The sequence below is a fragment of the Brachypodium distachyon genome, chromosome 1, assembly GCF_000005505.3.
Source record: "Brachypodium distachyon strain Bd21 chromosome 1, Brachypodium_distachyon_v3.0, whole genome shotgun sequence".
Lineage (NCBI taxonomy): Eukaryota > Viridiplantae > Streptophyta > Magnoliopsida > Poales > Poaceae > Brachypodium > Brachypodium distachyon.
In genome coordinates this window covers 67,734,923-67,761,026 of record NC_016131.3, presented here as the reverse complement: position 1 = coordinate 67,761,026, position 26,104 = coordinate 67,734,923, and the positions used below count along the sequence as shown (strand labels likewise).

At 45.3% G+C, this 26,104-nt stretch overlaps 4 protein-coding genes and 1 non-coding gene across 8 annotated transcripts; 3 read left to right on the top strand and 2 right to left on the bottom strand.

The window, feature by feature from the left end:
* Positions 1-557: 557 nt before the first annotated feature.
* On the bottom strand, positions 558-3,987 carry LOC100838730. Its single transcript, XM_003558382.4, has 3 exons — positions 3,693-3,987; positions 1,440-1,555; positions 558-1,320 (listed from the first exon to the last, which is right to left on the bottom strand). The coding sequence occupies exons 1-3, from the start codon at positions 3,816-3,818 to the stop codon at positions 909-911; spliced, it is 654 nt and encodes a 217-aa protein (XP_003558430.1). The 5' UTR covers positions 3,819-3,987; the 3' UTR covers positions 558-908.
* A 163-nt stretch (positions 3,988-4,150) lies between these two features.
* Positions 4,151-7,600, bottom strand: LOC100838420 (AP-3 complex subunit sigma). Of its 3 annotated transcripts, none has more exons than XM_003558381.4 (7): positions 7,440-7,600; positions 7,182-7,224; positions 7,036-7,097; positions 6,574-6,670; positions 5,815-5,885; positions 4,643-4,734; positions 4,151-4,563 (listed from the first exon to the last, which is right to left on the bottom strand). In XM_003558381.4, exons 1-7 carry the CDS (start codon positions 7,506-7,508, stop codon positions 4,497-4,499), a joined length of 501 nt encoding a protein of 166 aa, XP_003558429.1. In that variant the 5' UTR covers positions 7,509-7,600; the 3' UTR covers positions 4,151-4,496. The 3 variants fall into 3 exon arrangements, with proteins under 3 accessions (XP_003558429.1, XP_010228929.1, XP_014752235.1); XM_010230627.3 differs by having other exon boundaries at positions 4,643-4,695; XM_014896749.2 differs by having other exon boundaries at positions 7,182-7,332; positions 7,440-7,587.
* A 53-nt stretch (positions 7,601-7,653) lies between these two features.
* On the top strand, positions 7,654-7,726 carry TRNAR-CCU. The gene has a single exon. It is a non-coding gene; the product is annotated as a tRNA-Arg (tRNA).
* A 6,661-nt stretch (positions 7,727-14,387) lies between these two features.
* LOC100838125 (uncharacterized protein At1g01500) lies at positions 14,388-16,524 on the top strand. 2 transcript variants are annotated; one of them, XM_003558380.4, is made up of 3 exons: positions 14,388-14,672; positions 15,031-15,803; positions 15,892-16,524. In XM_003558380.4, the coding sequence occupies exons 2-3, from the start codon at positions 15,123-15,125 to the stop codon at positions 16,141-16,143; spliced, it is 933 nt and encodes a 310-aa protein (XP_003558428.1). In that variant the 5' UTR covers positions 14,388-14,672; positions 15,031-15,122; the 3' UTR covers positions 16,144-16,524. The 2 variants fall into 2 exon arrangements, with proteins under 2 accessions (XP_003558428.1, XP_010228927.1); XM_010230625.3 differs by having other exon boundaries at positions 14,672-14,760.
* A 1,196-nt stretch (positions 16,525-17,720) lies between these two features.
* LOC104582388 lies at positions 17,721-20,699 on the top strand. The gene is made up of 3 exons (XM_010231903.1): positions 17,721-18,389; positions 18,639-18,842; positions 18,948-20,699. Exons 1-3 carry the CDS (start codon positions 17,721-17,723, stop codon positions 20,697-20,699), a joined length of 2,625 nt encoding a protein of 874 aa, XP_010230205.1.
* Positions 20,700-26,104: the final 5,405 nt, after the last annotated feature.

Below are 26,104 nucleotides of genomic sequence, written 5' to 3'. Positions count from 1 at the left end.
TACCGGATGGATGAGTTTTTGTTTCAATCAGTCATCCCACTGCTCCTTCAGATTCGCATTGGATGTTTGCCGTGACACCAATTGTCCAAACCAGTTCAGAACCAAGTGAATATTTTTGGCTCCAACTCAATTCTCAATTTTCTTTTTTGGCTCCCGTGCCGTCCGGTGATGCCCAAGACGCACTGATGTGATTAAAGCTTTAATCATGATCCAGGTCGACAAGGTTGCCTTTCGTTGTAGATGCAGGCATGTAACTGTGCTTTGACCAATGTAACCAAACCATCACCTACACCAGCTTTTTAGCACACATGATGATGTTAATTTTATATTCAACTGTATTCCAACGGAAAGAATCATAGCATATGATCTTGTCGTAATGTCATCTGAAAGTTCTCTGCGGTTTCTGCAACAATTTTTTTTACTTGAGAGGATCAGGATTCTGACACCGGAATCCTCGCCCATTGGTGATGAGCTCATGGGCCTCAAATTCGCCCACACAAAGCTTGTCATAGCCCATTGGCTCTAGACTGGCTCCATTCCATTAGCAGATGTGTGCACGTTTGCAACTTTATACACCTTCCATCAATAAAAGAACACAACTCTCATCGAGGAAATCAACACAATCTGAAGAAAGCACACAAAATGAAGCCATTGCTTGGAAGCCAACCCAGAGAAGGAATCCACTGTCCGGATAACATATAATCTACTGTCCATTTGTCTTCTCATTAATGCATCAAGAGCTAAAGCTAAGGGTGGGCGTGAACTTCCAGTTTCAGCCATGACTGAAGATTCATACTGAACAAACTATACCTGTTGTGCTGCAAATATGAACCAAATCTAAATCACATATGTTCTCGCACATTACTGCCACAGAAAGGATGGCACGGCCATAGAAGTTTGCAAGGCTGTTAACCAAACCCAGGAGGCACATCAGGATCCTCATCATCGCCATCAGCCAGGCTGCCGGCGTCAACTGGCTCACATTGATTTGGCTTCACTTGGGGATGGTTCTCCCCATTTGATGGCTGCTCCTGCTTTACTATGACCTTACTGCGCTGATGGTCACTGAAACCAAACCCTGGTGGTTCCTCTGGATCATCATCTTCCAACTGGACTGTAACAGAGGTTGGTGCTTTTCCTGGTGAGACTTGCTCCCCTTTACCATTTTTCTTCAGCCTCTTGGAAGAAGGCGCGGTGTCCTGTTGCTGTTCAGGATTCATTATCCTATTGAATACACCTTCCACAGCTCCTCGGATATCAGTTTCTTTTGACTGGATGACACTCCAAGCCTCGTCTGAGATTTGACCCATTATTTTGCTCCTGATATGGAATCACAGGATAATAATATATAAGTCACTGATTTCTAGTACATAGCTTAAAGAGCATCAATATTTGAAGATCGGGAAATCCCTTAAAACCAGAGTAGCAGCTCAGCTTACCCAATATCTTGAAAAATGGCATCAGAGAGTTCTTTTAATTTGAACTTTTCAGAGCCGTCTTCATTTAGTACCATTGACTGCTTGACTTCTGTGATAATGTTGTTGCGCAGCACCTCCTGCAAGAAGTAACTTGCCATTAACTTATAGAACTACACACCACTGTGATCTTTTTCACACTAAGATGCTATTATGCCAAAGTTCACAAATCAGGATGCTACCGGGCAAAGTGCTACCATCGTTTGCAGGCTATACAATAGTCTCATCTAGCTTGGTGCAGCATATAAATATAATTAAGCAGATTTTGTACTCTAGGATATTAATGTAGCACAAGAACTACCATTAAGGTGGGATGCATGGCATATGTTAAAATTGACAAATAAGGCTAAAAGTGCCATAGCTCCAAACTTTACCTTCGATTGAATTATAATATGTCCAAAATGAAAAACTTCCGATACAAAAAAACCAGATAAACATAACCGAGAACTAGGAAACCTATTCCCCCCAAAAAAAGAGAACTAGGAAACCTCTACATCAGTACAGTTTAAGTAAAGAAATTAAAATTGCTATAAAGGACAAGACAGGACAGTAATTAGACAATGAAAGAGTAGATGCCACTGGAACACAATTCTAGATGAAGTTCAGCACCTGACAATCAGCTTATCAGCATGACCATGACTGACAAATACACAAAGAAAATCATTTTATTGACTATTAGTCCCGAGTCCTAAATTTTCTATGGCAACAGATGACTCAATAATAATTCCACAGCACCAGCACAAACTAGTAACTCACAACTACGAATCAGTTGTTCCGAAATATTACTGGGTCGATCGATAAAACTGAAGCGCTAGCTCATGTTGGTTTTGATGATCCTGCATGCCAAATAAGCTTATTGAGAGAATCAAAGGCAATGAATGTGGCACCAGTTATCTTTGGATGAGTTTTTAAGGATCAAGCAAACTTGTAGATCAAATTCCCTAGGTTCATCCTCATCAGTGTCACCAAACCAATTTAGGCCTCTCCCAGTGCTCCTACTTGGCGACACCATCTTTTATACATCCAGGTCAGCATTTTGTGTATGTGGCACATAATTAATGAGGAGAAGTACTCTTATGCTAGCTATTGTTTCTTCATGCAAACCAACCGGAAGACATTAAATCTCTCTCACAAAGCAACTAAATAACAACTACTGGACAATAGTATAGCCAATTGCTAGCTATAATTTGTTGCCATGTCATTTGTAGCTAGTGTAGTAGCTAGCATGTATAGCAGTTGGCATAAAATATGTACTACTTTATTTATACTTGGCCCACATTGCAGTCTCACATAGTTCTTAGGAGCACGTGCTGCAGCTGGCTATTAGCTTCTATTCTCTCTCCTCTCTCCTCTTCTCCTCCTCCAACTAAGCAAAAATATGATATTTAAAGCCTTATAGCATTCTTACAGCATCTTATTGTACTTGCTGCTAGAAACAACGCGTCTCTTTACACAAACTACTAAATATCACCTGCTGCTGGCTATTAGCTCATGACATGTCATATATAGCCATTACAATAGCTAGCATGTACAATAGTTAGCTACTCCCTCCGATCCATATTACTTGTCTCAAATTTGCCTAAATATGGATGTATCTATGTTTAAAAAGTGTCTAGATACATGTAATATTTCGACAAGTAATATGGATCGGAGGGAGTATTAAATATTTGGCCCACATCCCGTTATCACAGGAGCTTAGGAGCACGTGTTGTAGTCGGTTGTTAACTAACAGCCCGCTTCTCTCCCCGCCTACGTCATCCTATTTGTACTTGCTCTTTTAGAGACAATGCATGGAGGAGGTGGTCTCTTAGGATTTATTGTGCACTAAGAGACAACCCCTAATAACTATGCATTAGAATACTATTATCCGCCATCCACTCCGATATACTCAAAATGCCAATGAATCAAGTGTTAAAGGATTCGTGCAGAATCTAAGAGCCCAATTGCAGTACTTCACAATGTGTACATGAAACCTAGCAATACAATTCTCAACGATGGTTCAATCAAACGCAGCCACTTTGGAGCAAATCCTACCACAGCGAATCGAACAAATGCAGAACGAATTCTACTCTATGGTGATGAATCAGTTGATAGCGCTCCATGGGAGAATTCCACGAAAAGAGCGGTTTCCACACATCTCGAGGTGCCATCACGACGGAGTACCAACAAGGGAATCAAAAGATTGGGGGGAGATTGGGCGCGTTTGGGGGTTCTTACGTTGTCCTTGACCCTGCGAACGATGGCGTGGCGGAGGGCGTCGAAGTCGCCGTCATCTTTGAGGCGCCCCACAACCTCCGCCGCAGTCGGTTGCCGCCGCATGCCGAAGCCGCCAAGGTCGCTCATTGGGGGCAGGGGAGGGAAGGATGGCTCGAACCCTAAAAACGAGAGAGAGAAAAATCCGAGTTCTGGAAAGATTTGATTTGCAAGTGCAAGCACGAGTAATATGCTGGCCTATACTCCTGAAGCGGTAGCGTGTGGAGCGTGGAGCTGAGAAGTTTCTAGATATTGGCTGATGACAGTGTTCGTTTGTATTTGCAGGTTCGCACGGATGCACAAATTTTGGACTTTGACCTTGCACTTCAAGTAAATTTCATCAAAACCGGAGAAAACCATAGAAAACCGGTTTTGACTTCGAGAGAAAGCCGGTTTTGACTTCGAGAGCATTCATCTCAAAATCCTTTGGGAGAGTGTCGACTCCAAACAGGCCATTTATCATCAGACAAATGAGTCAAACAGAACGAAAATCTCTGTCCTACACTCCTGCTACAGTCGCCTACAGATGCATGGCGTTACAGATCCGCATAACTAGGCTAGTGGAGTATATGGTTTAGACGAGGAGCTGTTTTGACCGGACATGCCAGTTCACATTTCAGGTTATACAACTCACAACAAGTTTTCATGTCAAATTCCGGATGCTCAAGACTCCAGACGACTGAAATGAGGATGGATATAAGCTTGAGCGTCAATCTGATTTCTCCTGCTAGTGTCTTTACATTATCTGTTGGGAAAGCGGGTGCAAATTTAACGGCTGAAACGGTCCGATATCGACTTTGGAATGATGCTGGCCGTGCTCGATTGTTTCTCTAGCCTGTATCAAGTAGCGAATCTGTTAGAATAACACAGAATCATGGACACAGTATTGAAGGGAAGCAGAAGGGAGTAAGAACCTCGCAATCTCTTCTACGGATTTTACTATCTGCTCCGAGCTTGTTTCAATCACCTGTCCTCCCAATATCATTTCATCCAAAATTGTGTGCAGCTGCATTTCAGATCATAATGGACGATGGAAGAATGTTGATTATACTTAAGCAGTATTACTCCTTGTAGCAGCAGAAAAGGATGCATCTCCACATATATACATGCTTCCAACAATTGCATGGTCTAAACACTACAGCAATGAGAGGATGGAGGGCAGTAGCATCATAGGCATCAGCAGCTCTATAGCTTCTGGCCAAAGGTGGCCCTAGACTTTCTTCCCCTACAAAAGTTGCAAGTACTGATAGAGTGCAGGTGCAACCCACGGCAACCCGCTTCATGTGTTGAGCCAACAAAATCAAGTGTCCGTGTACATGCTGGTTGATGTAATTAGTAACCCTTGTGATGTTTTCATGCAGTTTTGCGGGCCTAACACTGCTTGCAGCCATAACCGATTATCACCGATGCATACTATTATTAATCATCTGTTTAAAGGTTCATAGGAAATTAGGTATGTTGTATTGGGCGGCCCTTTCTACATTTTCTTCAAGCTATCTGCCAGTAGACACGAATGATCATTTCTTCACTTATAGTTAATCTAAGAGCAAGAGAAGACTTGGTATTTCATACCTATCTGTATTTCTAAATTTGTGTATCATTCACACTAAAGTTACCACTTCAAGTATGATTTTGAACCTTTGTTGAGATGTAATCACTTCATAAATTTGAGGAGCCTGCTGCTCAATACTACAGACTTCAGTGGGCAATAGAGCTACTCCCTCCGTCCCAAAATAAGTGACATGGAATTGTATAGATTCTTATACAAATCCATGTCACTTATTTTGGGACGGAGGGAGTATTTTTTTTTAAGTCAGAAAATCCTTGTTAGAATTTTATGTGATACTTGGTCAGTAGTAGATAATGAAAAAGCTATGCAGCTAGCCGGTATTGTAGGTCTTGTTAGATTCAAGTATTTTGTTACTTTGAGTGTTTGGATACATATTTTATATGATCGATGCATCAAAAAGCTAGCACATGCTGCAAATAAAGGATCGATAATAAACTGATGCTACATATCACGAAGTTTATTTATTATAGCAGTGACTATCTAGAATAAATGATCAAACAAAGAGGATTATGGTACCTTGTTGAAGTTAAATACAATGTCGAGCTCGCATACATTCTTGAAGCACCTATCCAATGTTTCAACAAAAACTGTGACAAGATAAAGTTTCTAGAGTTTAGTTGATTTCCTCAAAGAGCTGATCAAAGGACCTTCACATGACAGACAGAAGAGAAAGGAGATAGTTCATTGGTCACCCAACATTGGATGAACAAAAGAATGGGTGTTAACAATGTGGTACTGCAGTGAAATGCATAAGTGTTTTGCAACAATCAGAATTTGCATTGAGAATATTGCAATTGAAAGAGGAACTGCACAAGCAGTAGGTTGAATCTACCAAAAATTGTCAATAATGTGTAGTACGATAACCACATGTGGCACTCAGGGTTTTTTGGTCTTGTTCTCCTAAAAACACAAGCATCCGCTGAAATTACAAATTTATCTCCTAATAGACTGCAGTGAAATGCATCAGTGTTTTGCAACAATCAGAATTTGCATTGAAAACTGCACAAGCAGTAGTTTGAATCTACCAAAACTTGTCAATAATTTGTAGTATGATAACCACATGTGGCACTCAGGGTTTTTTGGTCTTGTTCTCCTAAAAACACAAGCACAGCTGAAATTACAAATTTATCTCCTAATAGACTTGGCTGTGCTCCTACCTTTTGCTAAGAAAACAGATAACACAACGAACAAAATTCATTCCACATGCAAAGCCACACAACTCCATTTTTCTATTGCGCTTGTGCCTAGAAACTATTTCATTGATAAGGAGGTTACCTTGCACAAGGTCGAGCATGGCAAGCTCATTCTCAGAGCTGTCAAAGATAAAAACGAAGTATAGTGTGGCCAAATGCTTGTACACCAGTTTTGCTCCCTGCAAAGAGCAAAAAGTAAAGCAATTGCATTTTACCCCTCATATAACTCATTGAAGGTAAAAGGATCAAAAGGTTACTCAGATAATTCAGCCTTTTTCCTCACAATAAGTTAACCTAGGTGACAACTTAAATTTAAACTTTATTAACTGTTTGCAGCAACACATGCTACATCGCTGTTCGGCACTCTCCTTTAAAGAGTTTTTCCGAGCATTTGCATACCCAGTGAGTAGTTAGCACTATTTACATGCAGATTGACCAACAATCCAAATTTCTTTGTTCATTGCTGGCATTTGCATACCATGTCTCCCTTTTGAATAAGATATGCCACTGGACTAGTCTGGGATAGCTGGAGAGGGTTCATTACCGGTCCAAAGATTGCATCGGCCTCAACGAAATTGCTCACATTCTCCGGCCTTGCAGACAGCACTGCGCGAGTGAGTCAGCGGCTCAAGTACATCATCTATACAAAAGGTGGGAAAGAACAGGAAAGTGAATCGTGTGTGAACATACACTGAAAGACGCCGCGGACAAGCTCCTGATGCTTCTCGGGGGGCTGCATCCACCAATTAATCCGTGAAAAGGATAAAAAAAGTACATCACAACTTACTCGCTAAGGCATCTCATCAAGCACAAAACTTTCCATGGACGAAGGGTTGTCGATCTGGGTGGGGAAATTGACCGAGCACTTAGCGGGTGGGTGGAGACCGAAAAGGGCAAGGACAGAAAGAACAGAGGATAAGGGGGTGGCGAACGGAGAAGGTTCAGGACCTGGAAATTGTAGAACTTGAGGAGGCGGGGCTTGCCCTGGGTGCTGATCACCATCACCGCCTGGATCATGGCCAACGAGGAGGAGGAAGAGGCGAGCGAAACGACGAGATCGCAACAGCTTGAAGGGGGGAAGAAAAGGAAGTGGACTATTAGGAGTGATTGGAGATGATGAACAAATACGCTTTAAATTTAAATATATAAATTAAATTCGAGGGCGCCTGTAGCTCAGTGGATAGAGCGTCTGTTTCCTAAGCAGAAAGTCGTAGGTTCGACCCCTACCTGGCGCGCTATAGCATTTTGTTTTGGTTTCTTTTTACCAATGTACCACCATTGAAACATTTTTTGTTCCGTCCGTCAACATGACGGAAAATTAATAAAATGGGCATGTTTAGACAATACGGATATTTGAAGTGGAAATACGATACTTTATGGAATGATCCATAACACAAACTGGCATAGACTTCCTCGCAGTCGTGCTTTTTAGGGTGGCGAGAGTTAGAGCCCGTGGCACTATTGTTTGTTCATGGATAAGGCCAAAATTATAAGGATCGATGGACTAAGGTATAGGCATTAGTTGGTGTTTACATCGGTCTTATTAGAGAAAGTCATTGTATTCTTGAAAAGAACTAGCACAGTGGCCCTCGCAAATGCACGGGCTAGATCTGATGATCATTGTTGTATTATTTTTTTGTACATGTGCTGATGATCATTGTCTTTTGAATCCCTGACATACTAGTATACTCTCTGTTTAGGTTTATAAGGACCACATCAGATTTCATGCGGAACTTTGGCAAAATATTACTTTGGTAATATGACGTTATTGGGACACAAAAGTTGTATTCGTATTGAAACTCGATCGATAGTATAACGTGTGTATACATACATTTTCTTTGTATGACTGTTTGTCAAAGTTTGGCACAAAATTCAATACAGGCCTTATAAATCCGGATGGAGAAAGTATAATCCAATGTTATTGGACTATATCCTATACGTATTTATGTCATATTTGTAATTTTAAAATCGAAGACATGAAATTTCTATACCTAAGAGCAACTCCAAGCCCCAAATTCCTATATGAAGATCCCTTATAAAATTTCTTCCTCTAAATTTGTGTTTTCTCCGGCAAACTCCCTATCGCACTCACCATATTTCACTCTTCTAGTATTTTATTCAACCGCTTTTTTTTAAACTTTTATGCTTCAACCGACTTATTCATATAATTAAAATTCATATTATTTAAATCGAATCATTTTATTTTATAGCACTTAAATGAACTTTACATAATATTATAATGATTATAATTTAATTAACAGAGTTTTTTAATCAGCAGTGTGTTTTGTACAAACTATTCTATGCAAGCGTATTATCCACGTGAATCAGCAGCAAAAACACATATGTCAAACTACATCTATGTCCCTAGCTACTGCTGCTTGAATTGCTCTTCCCTTGATCTATACATGAAGAAAGATCACATGCAGCAATGGTTGTTCCCCTTTTCTCCTTCTCTCGCTACCATTTTTCTCATTTTCTCTCTCTGTTCTTTTCCCCGTATAGGCTGAGGCTCACCCGATGCCCAAATCAACCGCTACTGCCACGGGTGAGGCCGCCGACTGCCTCTCCCCATCCCCAACTCCGCCGCGGTCTCTCCCATCCCCAACACTGCCTTCCCATCCCCAACATCCACCACCAGCTACCTCAACCAACGCCGTTGCATCATTCGTTGCCGCTGCGCCGGCCTCGATGCCACTCGGCCATTGCCTTCCCATCTCCTGTCCAGCAGCTCGACGGCGCCTCACCCAGATCTGGCAGCACCCCAATGCTTCCTGTTGCTAGTTTGGCGAGCCAGCTCCACCAGCCGTATCGGATATTTGCCTCCTCATATCGTCGTCGCCGGTGTCTACTGGCGCCCTGCGGGTCTCTTCTTTCTCTCACGGTGGGTCTTCTTGTATTCTTGTGATGTTGTCTTACCTTTCCCTGTCTTCTTCTTCGTCCAAGCCTTCAGATTTCATGGCCAGCGGCAATACCTAACCCCCGTTGAGCAGGCATTATCTTCAAACTGGAATTGAGCAGTGCAAGGCTTTGCATGCTGTTAATTCATTTTATTTTGTTTTGTTAATCGATCTTGTGTTGAACATAGCCGCAAGATTTTGTTTCGTATATGTCATCTGAGTACTCGGTTTCTTTTTACGACCCAACGCCATATGTTTTTTTTTACCAAAAACCAAATGTTTGTTTGGAATGGAATTATGTTTTTTAGCAGCCACAACATGACTTCACTTGTTTTTTTGCCAACATAGCACGTAACATGTTTAGAACGTACTAAGGTGGCCTATCATATGTAACATTCTTTAGGACTCTCAATCTCACATCCAACGACTAAAAAATTATTGGGGTGATGTGAATCAACGTGGAGGCTCCCCTACGTGGTGTATATATGTATTGTTCTACTATTTACATAATAGGTTGTTAGAAAGACTATTTATCAACACAGTATATCTAGAAAAGCAGAATTAACCAATCTCAGATACAGTGGCAAGGGGTACTTGCGAACCCGATTAGGGTGCCGGTTTGATAAGCAAAAAAATACCCACGTGTCTGTAAAAGTTAAGGGCTCCTTTGATTCAAAGGAAATTCTTAGAATTTTTAGATGATATGAAACCTTTGAAAAAAAAATCCTTTGTTGGTCGTTTGATATATGGGAATATAATCCTTAGGAAATTTTCCCATGGAGGAAAATTTTCATCCAGTCAAACCTCGTTTTACAAATCCTCTGTTTTTCTGGTTGTGTGTCAAACACAATTGATGCTAATTCATGTAATCTTTATTTCATGTAGGATTCACGAATACTTGTCATTCTAACCCCGTGTTTTTCCTATTCTTGTGTCTTAGAAATCCTTCGAATCAAAGGGCCCCTAAATATTTAGACCCATCTGTTGGGGAACGCGGTATGCTACGCTAGCACAAAATAAAAATTTCTACCGCTTCCGTCCGGATCAATGCTGTAGATAATGGATCACGAGATTACCACTAGATGCGCAGACCCGTAGCGGAAGTACAGTCGATGTAGCGCGTCGATGCCGTGTAGTCGAACAGCCTGCTCCTCCTCGCCGATCCCACGAACAGTTCGCCCAAGTGCCGCAGGTGCAGCGCCTTCGAGGTATCCACACGTACAGGGAGGAGCTCCGTGCGGCGGACTGCTAGATCCGATCGCAAGGCTTTGGGCGTGGAAGTGTGACGGCCGAGTCTAACTCGCGTCTGGACTGGTGTAACCCTAAACGGGTTGGTCTCCTCCACTTATATAGACGTCCCTAGTGGGCTCAACACTTGAGGCCCGTTAGGAGTCTAAGCCCGATATGAGTTGGATCCGATCCAACTCGGTTCCCACCCCTTAAGCGTGTGACCTTCAGGTTCGCGGTCAGCCGGACACGACTACGAGCTCGGACTGCGGGCCCGAATAACACCTTACTCGTCCACTGGCACCGACTCAAGTCGATAGTTGGTAGTGACGCCTAGCAGCACGTGCCAACTCCCGAGTAACCACAAGGTATATTGACGAACCATACAATGTGTCATATGCAACATTCCTTTTGCCTCACGATATGTGTGTCGAGCTCAAGGCGAGTGCTCGTCATCCTTGTGGATAGCTCGAGTCTCTTCTCGTTCCTGTGATACAGATTCCCGAATGGGTTAACACTTAACCCAAGTCGCATGGCCATGCATTCCGAATCTGATCACTCGAGACGGCTCAGAGATATCTCTTCGAACAGGAGGGGCAAATCCCATCTTAATCAACCATGACTCGCAGCATGCTTCTCAGCAAACCCGAAAGCTACCTTTATAACCACCCAGTTATGGAGTAGCGTTTGGCAACTCCTAAGTAGGCCGATTCACATCCCAAGCTCATGCGATGACCTCAGGTCTAGGACTGGCATATACATCGTACTTGAGACTAACAAATGACAATCATCTCGTTGTGTCTCAGTGCGGGTCTGTCCGACTTAACAATCTCATTGTCGAGTCCATGCTATCAGTCGGCAACACCTTGCCCTATGACTTGTGAAACATGGTCATCATACTGATTCACATTGCTAGTCTAGGTTATGTGTCCGCATAACCTCAATGACCAGGGACCATTAGAACAACATCATAGAATACATAGTCTCACAAACAAATCACGTATTTATTAATACATATCAGTGATGATGTTCAAGGACAATAACAATAACTCATGAATACATAGGAAATAACATCATTACATGATTGCCTTTAGGGTATATCTCCAACACCATCACGTCTGGAGGGTCCGGGTCTGGTAATGGAAAACATGTACGATTGTAGCGGGGTGGGAAAATAGACCCGCATGGTCTTGCATACCCCAGCAGGTCACGGGTCTGGTAAGAAATTTATACCGGGTCGCGGGTCTAGGTCAGGGTCGCCGTTGAGCATCGGGTGGACCGAGGCTGCACGGTTGTGAGTCTGGTTGAGCTCGAACCGCACCCAATGTGGTTAAGTGCCGTCGAGAATCTCATAGCCCCTAGAAGTATGAAAATATATCGAACCAAATTTGTTTTGAACATGAGACGATGTTTTATTTGTATGCGATTTTATATTAAAATCCATAATCAAACGTTAGATCACCTATCGACCATTGGTCTTTAAGTGAGACGATTAATCACGCCTGATATACATTTGTTAACAAAATACAAGTCCACGTGCAGAATTAGTGGATTGGTTGTTTGCACTCACAGCTCTGGTTTATGCCAAGTTATAATAGTAGAAGGATTTTTAAGGTCACGTGCACTGCAATCTTCTTAGCATTAATATATACGTTAATAACTAATCTTTGTGAAATTATAGATTTTGGTGAATGGAAATTCGAGATCATGTGTAACATGCATTTATCTTACTAACAATATGTTGGTACACAAAGTTACGGTTTTTAGGAATACTGTTAATAACTCTTAGTTGAAAAAAAAATGTAGATCACTCCGAATGGATTGAGACACCGGGAGTGTGGCTGCATGAACCACCTCCTAGTATTGCACATTGGCACTTCTTCTGCTTAATGATGTACTCCCTCTGTTCCTAAATACTTGTCATGGTTTTAGTGCAAATTTGCACTAAAAGTCGAGTAACAATCATCTCCAATGAATAAAGAGGTGTTTTATTGGTAAGAAAAAAAAAGAAAAGAGCTTACTGCTCCTTAATATTCTCATGGTTCACAAGGAAAAGAAGGAAAAGATTGGGAGTCGGTTTCCTTTTAGCGGAGATGTAGGCCCAAAAAGATGTGACATGCTTCTTTTTATTTTACCAAAATCACAACGTAACGTGTTTGGACTTTGGAGAATGGATTCGGTTTCCTTTTATTTGCAGCCTAAACCAACTTAGCAGCATGTCTCCCCTTCAAAGAAAACAACAACGACAACAGCCATGTCACGTTTTCGTTTTTTAGGGGACGCTTGTACGGATCTAAACGTGTTTGTTTTCAATGGCCCTTTGATCTCAAATCTAACAGCCAGAATAATTCTGATGATGCGGATCAACGTGGAGGCTCTCCTTGGTACCCCTCATATTGCTTTTTCTGATGATGTGGATCAACGTGGAGGTTTCCCTCGGTACCCCTCATATTGCTTTTAGTATATAGAATAACACTTCGATGTTTTTAAGGAAGTTTGGTTGACTCGTTGAGCCGCCAACAACTTTCCAAATCAAGAACACCTTCCCAAACTCGATCTAAGGCTCCCCAAGGCATCTCAAGTTTTTCCGTAGCTCCCTTCCTCTTGAGTTTGTTCAAAGAAAGTTGAAAATGATAATACAACCACATGAGGGTATTTAAGGGCTAGTGGTCCATGTAGTTTATGATGACTGCCTTTGCAGAAGAAAAATAGGGGGTAGGAAGATAAACTTGATACATACTTTATCATGTACCAAGTGGTGGTTGGCTTGGTTTATGATCCATGGTGCACCATATGTCTCACAGATTCACATGTTTCCTTTTAGCTCTTTCCTCTTTTCTTCTCTTATCTTGGTCTTTTTTTGCTTCGGGCTCATTGATTTGTAGGATTTTTACAGGATTTGAAACCTTAGGATTATTTTTCCTATGAATAGCATTTGTTTCACAGGAATTGAGATGCTAGATTTCTGAGGATTGTGTCCAAATTGACCTAATTTCAATGAATTATAAATATTAGGTGATACTCAGGAAAATTCATAAACATTGAGTATATGACATCCTAATCCTCTACCTTTTCTATTTCCTACTATTTCAAAATCCTATAAATCGAATAAGCGTGTTTGAATCCTTCCTCCTCACAATCAGGCCTTTTTCTTTTCATTTAGCTCTCTTTGATTTGTGGACTTTGTGAATTGCACATAGGCTCATTGACTTGTCTTATTAGTTTGACCAATCATTGTTAACGAATGTTTTGTTTTGGACTGGTCTTTGCCACGTAAAATTAGATGTCTACCTCATAGAAAATTATTATTATTCCCTACCACTGGCAACGCTATCTAAATAAAAAGGATCCTGCCCGAAATAGTGCTACTTCTATTATACGTGGCGAGAGATGGTTGACACAGACTCGTAAGTTAACCGTTGCCTAGTTTGAGATCTTGAACACAAGGTGGCCAACTGTGCGGCCCATACATGCTTTTGTTTCCAGCCACCTAAATCCATCTCTCATTTTTACATGGCTGGCAATCGACGGTTTCTTTTTGTGTCACTTTGATTAACAAGAACAGCTGGAAGAAGTACAAAATACCTGCAAACCTTTCATTTGTCATCAAAAATCATCCAGAGTAATTGGATGCCCATTTTTTCGAACGTGATAAATATACAAACGAGAATTAAATCCACATTAAAGAAGAGATAACCGGTGCAAAAAAAAATTATATGTCTACAGGAGTTATTTTCCATTTTTTCCGATATATATATTTGTTCCCAGACGGAATTATGTAGTCATTCCCCGCAAAAAAAAGAGAGGAATTATGTAGTCATGTATGAAGAGGTGGCTTTTGGACGTTGGTGCGCATTGTGTGAGGTGTCAGTTGAGTGATTTACGGGGGGCTCAATTCCCTTCCAAAATAAATTCGTGTATAATTGAGAAAGAAAGCTCTTACTACTACTCCAGCAGTCTAGCACACTGCAGTACCGAACGAGAGATAAGGGCGGAAGGGGAGTCAATTGGATCGATTTCAAAAAGGAGGCAATCGGATCCCACGGAGCTTTATCTGGTAAGCGATCCTGTCCCCTCGCAACTCTATTCTGGGTTCTTCAGTAGTGTTCTTGGAAAGACAAGGGTTTCGACGTTTACTCGTTTGGGTATGAGCGGCGATTGAGAGTTGGGTTGGAATCTGAAATTCATTCCTTGTTCTTAGATTCTCCAAAAGCTGCTCCTATATGCTAGTACTAGAGCCTTGCAATTCAGTTTGTTTGTGCAATCCACCGATCGTTGGTCATAATATTGAGAAGTTTGGTTTATTTTCCTCTTCTTTCATGGTCCATGTCACGAAAATTTTCCGATTCGTAGATTTGAGTTGTACTAGTAGAAATCACTATAAAAAGCTTCTACTCAGAATTGTATTCTTGCAGGTGGAATACTCACGATCGCCCACGTCCTGACTGCTCAAATCTTCCGGACCTCCACTCCGATTCTCACAACTCCGGTCCAAATTCTCTGAAACATGGGCGAAATCCCGGAACCAGAGGCCACCAAGCCCACGCCGGAGCCATCCTCCTGGCTGAGCCTGAGAGTCTTCTACCTGCGGCTGAGCAAGTGCGAGGTGAACGAGTCCATGCTGGACTCCCTGACCGTCACCCACGCCCCGCTCACCGCCGACACCGTCCTCCTGCAGCAAGCGAACGGCGGCTCCAACAACGGCCACGTCGTCACGTGCTCCCTCCGCAGAGACCGCGTGGACAGGGCGTCCAGGGAGGCCACCTTCGTGAGCACGGAGGCCGTGAGGATGAGCGGTAGCGCGCGCTTCGAGGTCCGGGCCGGCGAAGACGAGAGGCTCCTGGTCGGGATCATGGAGATGTGCGACGTGGCGGACGATGGTTGTTGCAATGGGGGTGGGAGGATGAAGGGCTGGGTGATGAAGTGTCAGGTCGCCGCGACGCAGAGAGGTTCAGGGTTTCTCACGGGCAACGGCGGGGAGGGGCCGACGATCGAGGTGTACGTGGCGAGCTTGTTCCGGGGCGCTCCGGTCGTGTTCACCACCAAGGCGATGCAGCTGCGGTCCAGGAGGAAGCGCCGGGCGCCGAAGAAGGTTTTCATGGAGCCCATCCCTGAATGCGCCGACTGCGAGCAAGCCGATCAGGACACGATGGAGACGCCACCGGATGACCAGAAGCATGGCCCCGAGGTACTTCCAGTTCTAGTTCTGAACAGTGTGTTTGGTTTGATTTGATGCCATTTCGACATGTGTCCTGAGCTCCATCTTTGTATCGTAGGAATCGGAGTACTACTACAGGTGCTACAAGCCGGACCCGGACTACGACGGCGGCTTGTACGTGCGGTCGGCGGGCATGGAAGAAGGCGAGGAGGACAGCGAGCTCTCGTGGTTCACCGCCGGCGTGAGAGTCGGCGTGGGCATCAGTATGGGCATCTGCCTCGGCGTCGGCATTGGCGCTAGACTCCTGGCCCGCTCTTACCAGCTCACCTCCAGGAGCATGAGGCAGCGGCTCATCTCCAGCGTGCTCTGACACGTATAGGAGCGTTTCCAGCGCATCAAAGGGAAGGAGACCAGCAAGTTTGTTTATACTGGTCTGGATGCGTTTCCAGTACATTCTTGTGCATGTTACTCCTGACTTCCTGAGGTTCCAGAAACGGTCACGTCTAAGCTTTAAAACCTGGTATTTAACCCTGTGGTTTGCAAACCGCCTAAATTACTCCTTTGACCCATCGAACGGTTCTTGCGTGCTGTTTCCTTATGTGCTTACCACGCTGGACGATTTGCTTGACCGGGCCAGGCACGTATAAGAGTTCTCTTATTACTTTCACACCCACTTGGTTTACTGTATATTTAGTGGAGGCTGGTATTTATAGGACTACAAAAGTACAAATACAACAATCCGAGGGCAAAATATGGAACATTTTTTCTAGGAACCCTGGTCTTGGGCTTGAAATAGGTTATTGATTTCTCTAGATGAGCTCGAGTTGCTATGGTCAATGTGGGCCGGATCAAAAGGCCCAAACGTGACAGGCAAATGTCAGTCCACTGTGAAACACATGGGAATCATTGCCCGCAAAAAACTTCTCACCCGTCCTAAAAATTCCTCTGACGAGTCTCATCTTCAGTTTCTGTATTGTGATTTTTGACGTAACGTGCAACAAGTTTGCGTCTCAAGATTTCATCCATACTAACTGCAAAATATTTCGATGCCATATTTTACTCCTGACAAAGACTGCTACTTCTGCCACTTCTATTGGAGTACATTTAGTTAACGACATAGCGAAACAACAACATTTAGTTAACGACATCGACGCCGCCGACCTCCCCTCTGCCTTCGCGGGGCTGGCGGTCCTCCCTGCTCCTGCGACAATCCCTTCATCGACGGAGGTGGAGACGCCAGCGGTGGACGAGGGGCTCTTTGCGGCGGATGCGGTGGACGACAGCGGCCCGGTTTCTGTGCAGGCTGTGTTGTAGGTTGCGTCACAGGTGAAGGCGGCAACTGCCAATGATGTGGCGCCGGATGACTGCACCCTGGCTGACTTCCTCACCTCCATCGGGAGGCCCAAGCAGGCCGCGATCCTACCACCTCCTGCCCTGACTAAGAAGGGGGCGTCTCTCCCGGCGCCTCCGCGACGCAGTGGGCGTCGGGCCGCCAAGAAGAAGGGCGGCACCTCCTGCTCTGCCGCCGTGCAGGAGCTGCTCGCCAGGGTCTGCGGCCTCATCGACCCATCTGCCGCCTTTGACGACAAGGGCAAAGAGGACTACGTCTCCCTGTTCAAGACGCCACTGTCGGCACTGGTCATCAAGGCCATTGAGACCCTCTGTCAAGCACGTGAAGAAGATGAAGGCCAAGCCGGCTGCTGCTAAGGGCAAGACTGCTGCTCCCAAGCGTACCCCTGTCTCTGATGATTAGTGCGACTAAGAGCTTCCACTGTTCGCGTCCTTGTGTGTCTCCGCATCACTGTATCCCTAGGATCGGCCCAGGCGGAGGGGCTCTGCGTACTGTTAACTCTTCGTCTTGCTGGTTTCGTTTGTGTGTGCTTTCAACCGCGACTTTTGTTTGTGTTCATCTCTGCATTGCTGCACGGCGTCAACTTACTTTCTTTTATGTCGCAACATAACGTCAACCTTGTGTGCTGGAACGTGAGAGGGCTAAATAACCCCTCGCGCCGGGCTGCGGTTCGTGACCTCATCCACGACACCCACACCACCATCATCTGCATCCAGGAAACTAAGCTGCAGGTTGTCGATGACCGCCTCATCCGTGACCTGCTCGGCCCTTGTTTCTCCGCCAACTTTGCCGTGCTGCCGGCGGCAGGCACTAGAGGGGGTATGATTTTGGCGGTCTCCGAAGACTTCTTCACGATCTCCGACGTGCCCCTCTCGGCTCACTCGATCACGGTCACCGTCACCATGCGTAGCGAGGGGGCATTGTGGTCCCTTACGTCGGTCTACGGGCCACAGGGTGACCAGGAAAAGCTCCTCTTCATTGAGGAACTCAAGCTTCTGCAGCCGGTTGTCAAATCGGAGTGGATCCTTCTCGGGGATTTCAATCTCATCGCTAAAGCTGCGGACAAGAATAACACGAACATCAACCGTCGTCTCATCGGCAAATTCAGGGGTGCCCTCGACGTCCTGCAGCTCAAAGAAATAAACCTTGGTGGCCGCCGCTTCACCTGGTCCAATGAGCAAGAGAACCCTGTCCTCGCCAAGATCGACCACGTCTTCTGTTCCGACGATTGGGACATGATGTTTCCAAATGCCCTCCTCTTGGCGGTGCCCACGCTGTGCTCGGATCACGCCCCGCTCTTCCTGCAAGGGGCGACGCCCAGTTGTCACAAGTCTTCTTTCAAGTTTGAGGAATTCTGACTGCTCGTTCCCGGCTTCCATGAGACGGTTGCTCTTGCGTGGAACAAACCCGTTCGCTCCTCCGACGCTCTTCGCATAATCCACATCAAGCTCAGCCATGCGGCGAAAGCCCTCAAGATCTAGCAATGGGAGCGGTTTGGGGTTCTTGATAATCAGATCGCTATCATCAAGGAGGTCATATGGCGCCTTGACCTTGCGGAGGAGTGCCGTCCTCTCTCGGCGGAGGAGCGGACCTTGCGCCGTCACCTTAAGAGCAGCTACCTGGGCCACCTTTCCATCCAAAAAATCAAGCTGTGGCAGCGTTCCCGGCTCCCGTGGATCAAGACGGCTGATGCTAACACCAAGCTCTTCCACATCCGGGTGAACGACAGACGCCGGAGAAACTTCATCTAGCAGTTTCAGACCCAGCAGGGTGTGGCGATCACTCAGGCTAACAAGGAAAAGGATCTGCACTCGCATTTCCAGGGTCACTTTGGTGTGGCCACTGCGAGGTCCACCTCCCTCGACTGGGCCTCACTTGGGTATCAGGCGGCCGACTTGTCCGCCCTCGACGCTGACTTCACTGAAACGGAGATTAAGGAGGCGGTGTTCTCCATCCTCTCGATCAAAGCTCCTGGGCCGGATGGCTTCATCGGCGCCTTTTTCAAGTCATGCTGGGAGATTATCAAGGGCGATGTGGTCGCCGCCATCATGCGGATGGCCGATCTGAGGGGGGATTGCATGCACCTGCTCAACTCTGCCAACATTATTCTCCTTCCCAAGAAGCCGGACGTGGCGAGGGTCAGCGACTACATGCCCATCAGTTTGATCCATTGCATGTCCAAGATATTCTCCAAGCTCCTGGCTCTGCGTTTAGCCCCGGAATTGGGAACTCTGGTGTCTAGCTGCCAGAGCGCGTTCATTAAAAGGCGATGCATTCACGACAACTTCCTCTTTGTCCAGAACGCCATTAAAGCGCTGCACGGATCTCGCACGCCTAGCCTCTTCCTGAAGCTTGACATTTCCAAGGCTTTTGACTCTGTCGACTGGGCCTTCCTCCTCGAGGTGCTCGAGCACTTGGGCTTTGGGCAGCGTTGGAGAGACTGGATTTGTCTCTCATTTGCCTCGGCCTCGTTGCGTGTCCTCCTGAATGGTTGCCCGGGGACTCCCTTCTTACACCACCGGGGACTGCGGCAGGGGGACCCCCTGTCGCGCATGCTCTTCATCCTTGCAATTGACCCGCTCCAAGTCATTCTCCGCCGGGCGGAAGAGGTTGGCCTTATACAGCCTGTGGGTGCTCGCCCGGTTCGCTGCAGGATTTCCTTGTACAACAATGACGCCGGCATCTTTGCCAATCCTCTCAAGGAGGAGATTGCCACCATTTCGGCCATCCTGCAGCATTTCGGGGAACCGAGCGGTCTCATCACGAATGTGTCAAAATCCGAGGCCTTCCCGATTAGGTGTGAGGGGGTCGATTTGGCCCACGTTCTGGAGGACTTCCCCGCTACGATCGCCACCTTCCTTGGCAAATACCTTGGCTTGCCTCTCCACTTCCGTAAGCTGCACAAGATCGACTTCCAGCCCCTCATTGACAAGGTTGGCGGTCGCCTCAAGGGTTGGAAGGGTAAGAACCTCTCCCGGGCGGGCCGTGTCACGCTTGCCAAGGCAGTGCTGACATCCATGGCGACCTATCATCTCTCGGTGATCAAGCTCCCGAAATGGGTCAGGGTTAAGCTGGATCGGATCTCGAGGGGTTTCATCTGGAAGGGCGACGACAGTGAGACGGCGGGCGGTGGACACTCGCTCATCAACTGGAAGACGGTATGTCGGCCGAAGCCCCTTGGTGTCCTGGGAATCACGGACATTGAGCGTTTTGGGCGTGCCCTAAGGCAACGCTGGCCATGGCTCAAATGGACTGAGCCGAACAGGCCTTGGGTGGGTTCCTGCCTGCCTTGCGACAACACGGATATGGCTCTGTTCCGGGCGTCTACTAGGATCACGGTGGGAGATGGGAACATGGCACAATTTTGGCTCGATAACTGGTCTGGCGAGGGGGCCTTCTGCTCCCGGCCCCCTGAACTTTTCAAGATCGCATCTTGGAAGAACAGATCTGTTTACAAGGAATTGCTCAACGGGAACTGGATTAGAGCCGTCGGTCGCCTCTCCTCCCTCCAGCAGCTACGTGAATTCCTGGACCTGGCTAGGATCGTCTGTTCCACCGTCCTTGATCCCAACTGACCGGATTCCATCACCTGGATCTGGACCTCCGATGGCGCCTACTCCTGCCGCTCAGCTTACCTGGCCCAATTCATGGGCTCTCATCCACGCTTCACGGCTGCCAAAATCTGGGAGGCTTTCGCTGAGCCCAAATGCAAAGTTTTCTCTTGGCTAATCCTGCAGAATCGCATCCTCATGGCCGATCTCCTCGCCATTCGGGGATGGCCTCATGACCCGACCTGCCAGCTTTGCTTGGGAGCTCCTGAGACTGCCGATCATTTGTGCGTGGCCTATCCGTTTACTCGTGGTGTGTGGCGGATGGTGGCTACTTGGACGCGTGAGGTCGCGGCACCAACGACGCCCTTTGCCTCGGTTGATGAGTGGTGGGACGCCTCCCTTCCCCACGATGACAAGACTGCTAGGAGGAGGATGAGCGGTCACCTCATTTACGTCTGGTGGAACGCCTGGAAGGAGCGCAACCGTCGCATCTTCAACCTCACGCGCCTTACTTATGTCGAGGTCGCCTATCTGGCCTTCGAGGAGATTACCCAGCATAGTTTGGCCTTCGGCCTCCCGGTCGTCGGTTTGCCACCCGAGCCTGACTGGGTTTCTCGGTTGTGTTGTGTCGGGGTTTTGTGCGTTCCCCCTTCCAAAATAACGTCACCACTCTGTAAATATTTTTTACTCTCTTCTTAATGAAAGGAGTAGATGCCAGGGATAAATAATCATAGACAACTAGTGATAACCAGAAGTAAGCCACCGAATAATGGATCGCGATTAATGAACGAGATTTAATAAGTTTTAATCTGGACAGGCTAGGCATATTTGGAACTGACATCTCAACAGCATGGCTTGGCATGGATACCAGGCTTGTGCTAGCTATAACTAATTAGGTAGATACTAGAGACAGACAAGGAGCAGGAGATCTAACGGCGGCCGTGTGTGCATTTAACGATCTGAACAACAGTTGGAAAAGAAAGAACAATCTGAATGACCAAGGAACCATGATTAGACGTGTGTTTAATTTTGTTGGACGGCAGATGTACATGTGCGTTTAATTTAGGCAGCTGTTCTTGTCCTCCTAGGTGCCTGGATCATGTTTGCTCACGCATCCTTTTGCATCGAGAGAAACTTCTGCTTACTTTTTTTTTGAAAGTTGCTTAATTTTTTACCCAGGTTAGGAATACATGCATGTACTGTATTTTCTAGATCTAATCTAATTAAGCACTGATCCTTTCGAATGAACTCGGAGAAACGACAAATTCATTGATTTGATCCTAGGCCTTCGTACTTTGCGTTGTCTATATACTAGGAGATGCGTAGCCGTATGCAATACCATGATATATACAACACCAACCGATTTGGTAATGTGTTTTTTTTTTCAGGTAATTTGGTAATGTGTTGACGCATGACGCACCAGCTATTTGGTAATCATGGTTCCTTGGTCATTTAGCCCTGGACCTTTGATCTCTGAAGTCTGACCACCAGCAAGAAAAGCCAAATCGAGCGTTCGGAACTGCATGAATTAAAGATGGAAATATAAAGCGCAAAGAAGTAAAGACGATGCAGATCAGGAATCTCTCTGCTTGCCTTGACCTTCAAGCTAGCTAATCATCTACGGAGTAAGTACAGTACGTGCTAAAGCAATGGCGTAACCAGACTCTTTGCAGTAAGAGACCCTTTGTGTGCATTGTTTGGCTTACACGGTTACGCTGTCTGCGCGCAAATTCATTTGGAACTTGATTGTGTAAAAAAAAGACCTGACCTCTCTATTGATACACGTAGTAATTAACCAGTCGTAATCACAAATTGGTGGACGCAGGTAATCCAGTAACGACAGCAATCAATGTTTGCACGAACAAACGGCTACTAGGCGGCTAACTGATGATGGGTCGGGTCGTGCCCCCATGCAAATCGTCAGATGTGAGGTGGCGCCGCCGGTGATATGTCATGCATGCATGTGCGCGCGCTTGATGCAAATCTCGTGACGCGCTTAATTGCACGTACGGTGCTGTCCCTAGTCCGTGCGCGCACTGAATGAAAACTCGAGATCGATCAAATCTGGTGGTGCTCTGGTCATCTGGTGCCAACGTTTGCAAGCTCCCTTCTAAAAGACACCTGGTCTCTGGTCATCTGGATCGATCAAATCCATGCATCCATGATTGCGATTCACAAGCCCCTGCCTGTTGATCCGTAGTAGATAGTGTCGATGTCAGGGAAAGCTCGGATGGAAGATGACCTTTCTCCTGCTGTCTTCGCCGAAACGAAAGCGACGCCGGCCGGCCGGCCAGTTGCGGTTGGGCCGGGGAAGCCTGACAACCGATGTCTTCCTTAACTTCCCCGCACCGATGCCGCCAACCATGGTAGCTAGGACTTGGAGGGCTGCTGCTGTGCTGCAGGCATGGAGGGCCGCCAATCACAATTGGCACTTCAGTTTTTGTCTTCTCTTTCAGCTGGAACTGTTATCTGACGACCTGTGGTTTGTGGTTTAGGGCGCGAAACCATTGAAAAACACTGGTGGTTACTGAACTAAACACGGTGATATGTAATCCAACCCCAATTATACTAGCAGCGCATCGTATAGTTAGTACCAATCCTTTTTAATTACTGTATATTCAGTCACCGCTCCACTTAATACTTTGTACATAGCATTATTCTGACCTCAATGCATCAACCTACCCAAACATAACTGTTCGTCCTGCCTATCAGAGTCAACTGTAGCAGCACGCGAAGCAGCCCCCATTCGTCTTTCAGGTAAAAAGAACCGGCAAAACCGTAAAATAAGTGGCGCATCCCGTGTGATCGTGCATCGGTGCATGTCCTCTGGTCCCTGATCAAACAGAATGGTACACTCCCCACCGTTGTAATTTATCCTCAGTTCCAGGTGCGTTTTGTGTAACACCGGGGGCTGTATCATAGTTGTTCGGACCGACTGCTGCAAAGACTGCAACACAGACGTGTCGAAGAAAAGACTGCAACACAGCCAAGTTTTTTTTATTTTTATTTTGCGAACTGCAATACAGCTACACGTAGTTGGAGAACGCCATTATTCAGCTGCACTAACTGGTAAAGCCATGGAGATCGTGTGTCTTTGTTTGTCCGGAATTTTGATGTGCTGACCACTAATTATTTCGGATAAGATTGAGCAGCCTTCAGAAGAAGAAAAAACGTTCTAATTAATAACAGATCACCTAGCTCAAATGCTCAATGCTTTAATGCAGTACAGAGTTGGCTACAGAGTATTGTTGCTTTTCAGAAGTCTCTTTAGAAGCACTAAATGATTAGGACACCGGTAACTTGAGCATTGATATTGCTGTTGCACCAAGTGGCTGTGCGTCTGTATTTTTGAACATATTTTTATAAAAAAAGGCTCAAGAAAATAAATCCATAATGAGACAGTTTTTTTACTAAACCTGATACACTTATTACTTTTTTAATGGCTCTAGTTTATCCTTGTTCAGATATCATCTTATTGCTACGGTATACTTCAACTGGACTCTATAAAGTAAATAAACATAATTTTTTAATAATTAAGAAAAAATGGTCTTTTCTATAAAGTAAATAAATATAATATTTTCTAATAATTGAGAAAAAGTGGATTTTTTTATAAAGTAAAATATATACATAATGCAACTTCACATGGTGGGAACGAGCAACAAACTGAGAACTTTGTACTCCCTCCGTCCAACAACGGATGTCTCAATTTTGACTAAATTTGAATGCATCTATACACTGAGTCACATCTAGATATATCCAAATTTTGACAAACTTCAGACATCTTTTGTTGGACGGATGGAGTAACTTCATTTGGACTCTATTTTAAAATTACCTAAATGGTTTATACACTAAAAAGGGAAATACTAAGAATCAATTAATAGTCTGGCATCCTAGTGAAGGATCAAATAACCTTGCAAATGTAAAAGTCAAAATATCTTCTTGCACTTCTTTGCAGATGTAACATAATAGTTTGGAGATATTTTCATGTACAAATTTATTGGCCGATGGAAAAAACATTGAAATTCATCCTATCTTAAGTTATTCAAGAATGAAAAAAGCTTATGGTAGGACGGATTTCAGAATACAGATTGGATCATTTAAAGAAAATGTTTTCCAGGTTATGGTAGGATGAATTCCATAAAAAAAAATCGTCCTACCATAAGATAATTAGAATAAGAAAACATACTATGTCATTTAAAGAAAAAGCATGATACAAAATTGTTAGTGGTGGTGTGGTGGAGGAGCCAGCCTTAATTGAAGACATGCACTATCTTATACAAAAATAAAATGATTTTTGCACTATATGTAACTTTTTAAAATATCAATTTGGCACTAAACTAAAAGAAGCATGGGCGAGCACACACCTTCCTGTTTTTTTTTTGTGTGTGTGTGAGAAATAGCTCCCCCACTATTCTGCACGCTTGGTTTCCAAGCCAAGCCAAGCCATTTCTTTATTCATGAAATCCGTTGGTCTCTTCGCCTCGTCGTTTTCCCGGCAACGATGCTCGCTCTACTAACGAAGAACCTCCCGGACGTTGCTGATGAAATCTTAATTAATCCGTCAAAAGGATGTGCTAACCTAACTCACATGTTTGTCACTGTCAAAGGCGTCCCGAGAAAAAGCCGAAAAGAAGCGCAATATCTTTGATCGACGTGGAACGGATTAACAATTACATAATCTCCTTTCAAGGGCCCCGTGGGGACTGTAGCGCCTGAAAAGATTACATCGGTATATTTAATGATTTTGACTCCAATCGCCTGTGAGTTGTGCGAGTAACAGGAATGTTTGGCGCTTGCTCAGTAGATATTGTCGGCAGCAGAGGGAACGGATTCGTGTAGGAGTACGTTGTTACCTTTCTTGAAGTGGTTCACAATTACAGGCCTGTAGGCAGGCACGGCAACCTGAACGGGGCTGATGTCTATATGAATTGTTATATCAGTACCTCGTCGTATGTGTACGTACTCCATATATTTCAGACCATTTTGGACAGTGCAAAATAAAGGGAGGGACAATTCAGGCCCGTACCTATCCTTTAATCAATTTATTAGAGTTCAATACCAGCGGTCGTATCCTGTTGAAGGTGTAAATACGTAGCATACGGATGTTCTGTAGACGTATAACTAGCATCGGGCGGCACCCTGCGCCAATCGACCGAGGCACAGCGGTTCACGGGGCCTGACATCTCAGGCGGGTCCACCTGCAGGCGCTCCCTGGCCCCATCTGATCTAACGACCGTTTCACGTATCTACACGCCTCCCATCCAACGGCAAAAGGAAATTCGCCCTCCGTCCGTAGACCTGGTCTACTGACTGACACCATGATGAATCTGCACCCGACTGACCTCCCTCACACGATCACAAACCCATCAAACAACATTAAATCCGATACTACTTCTTCTGCAGATTATGGCCGCCTAAAAAATGAACAT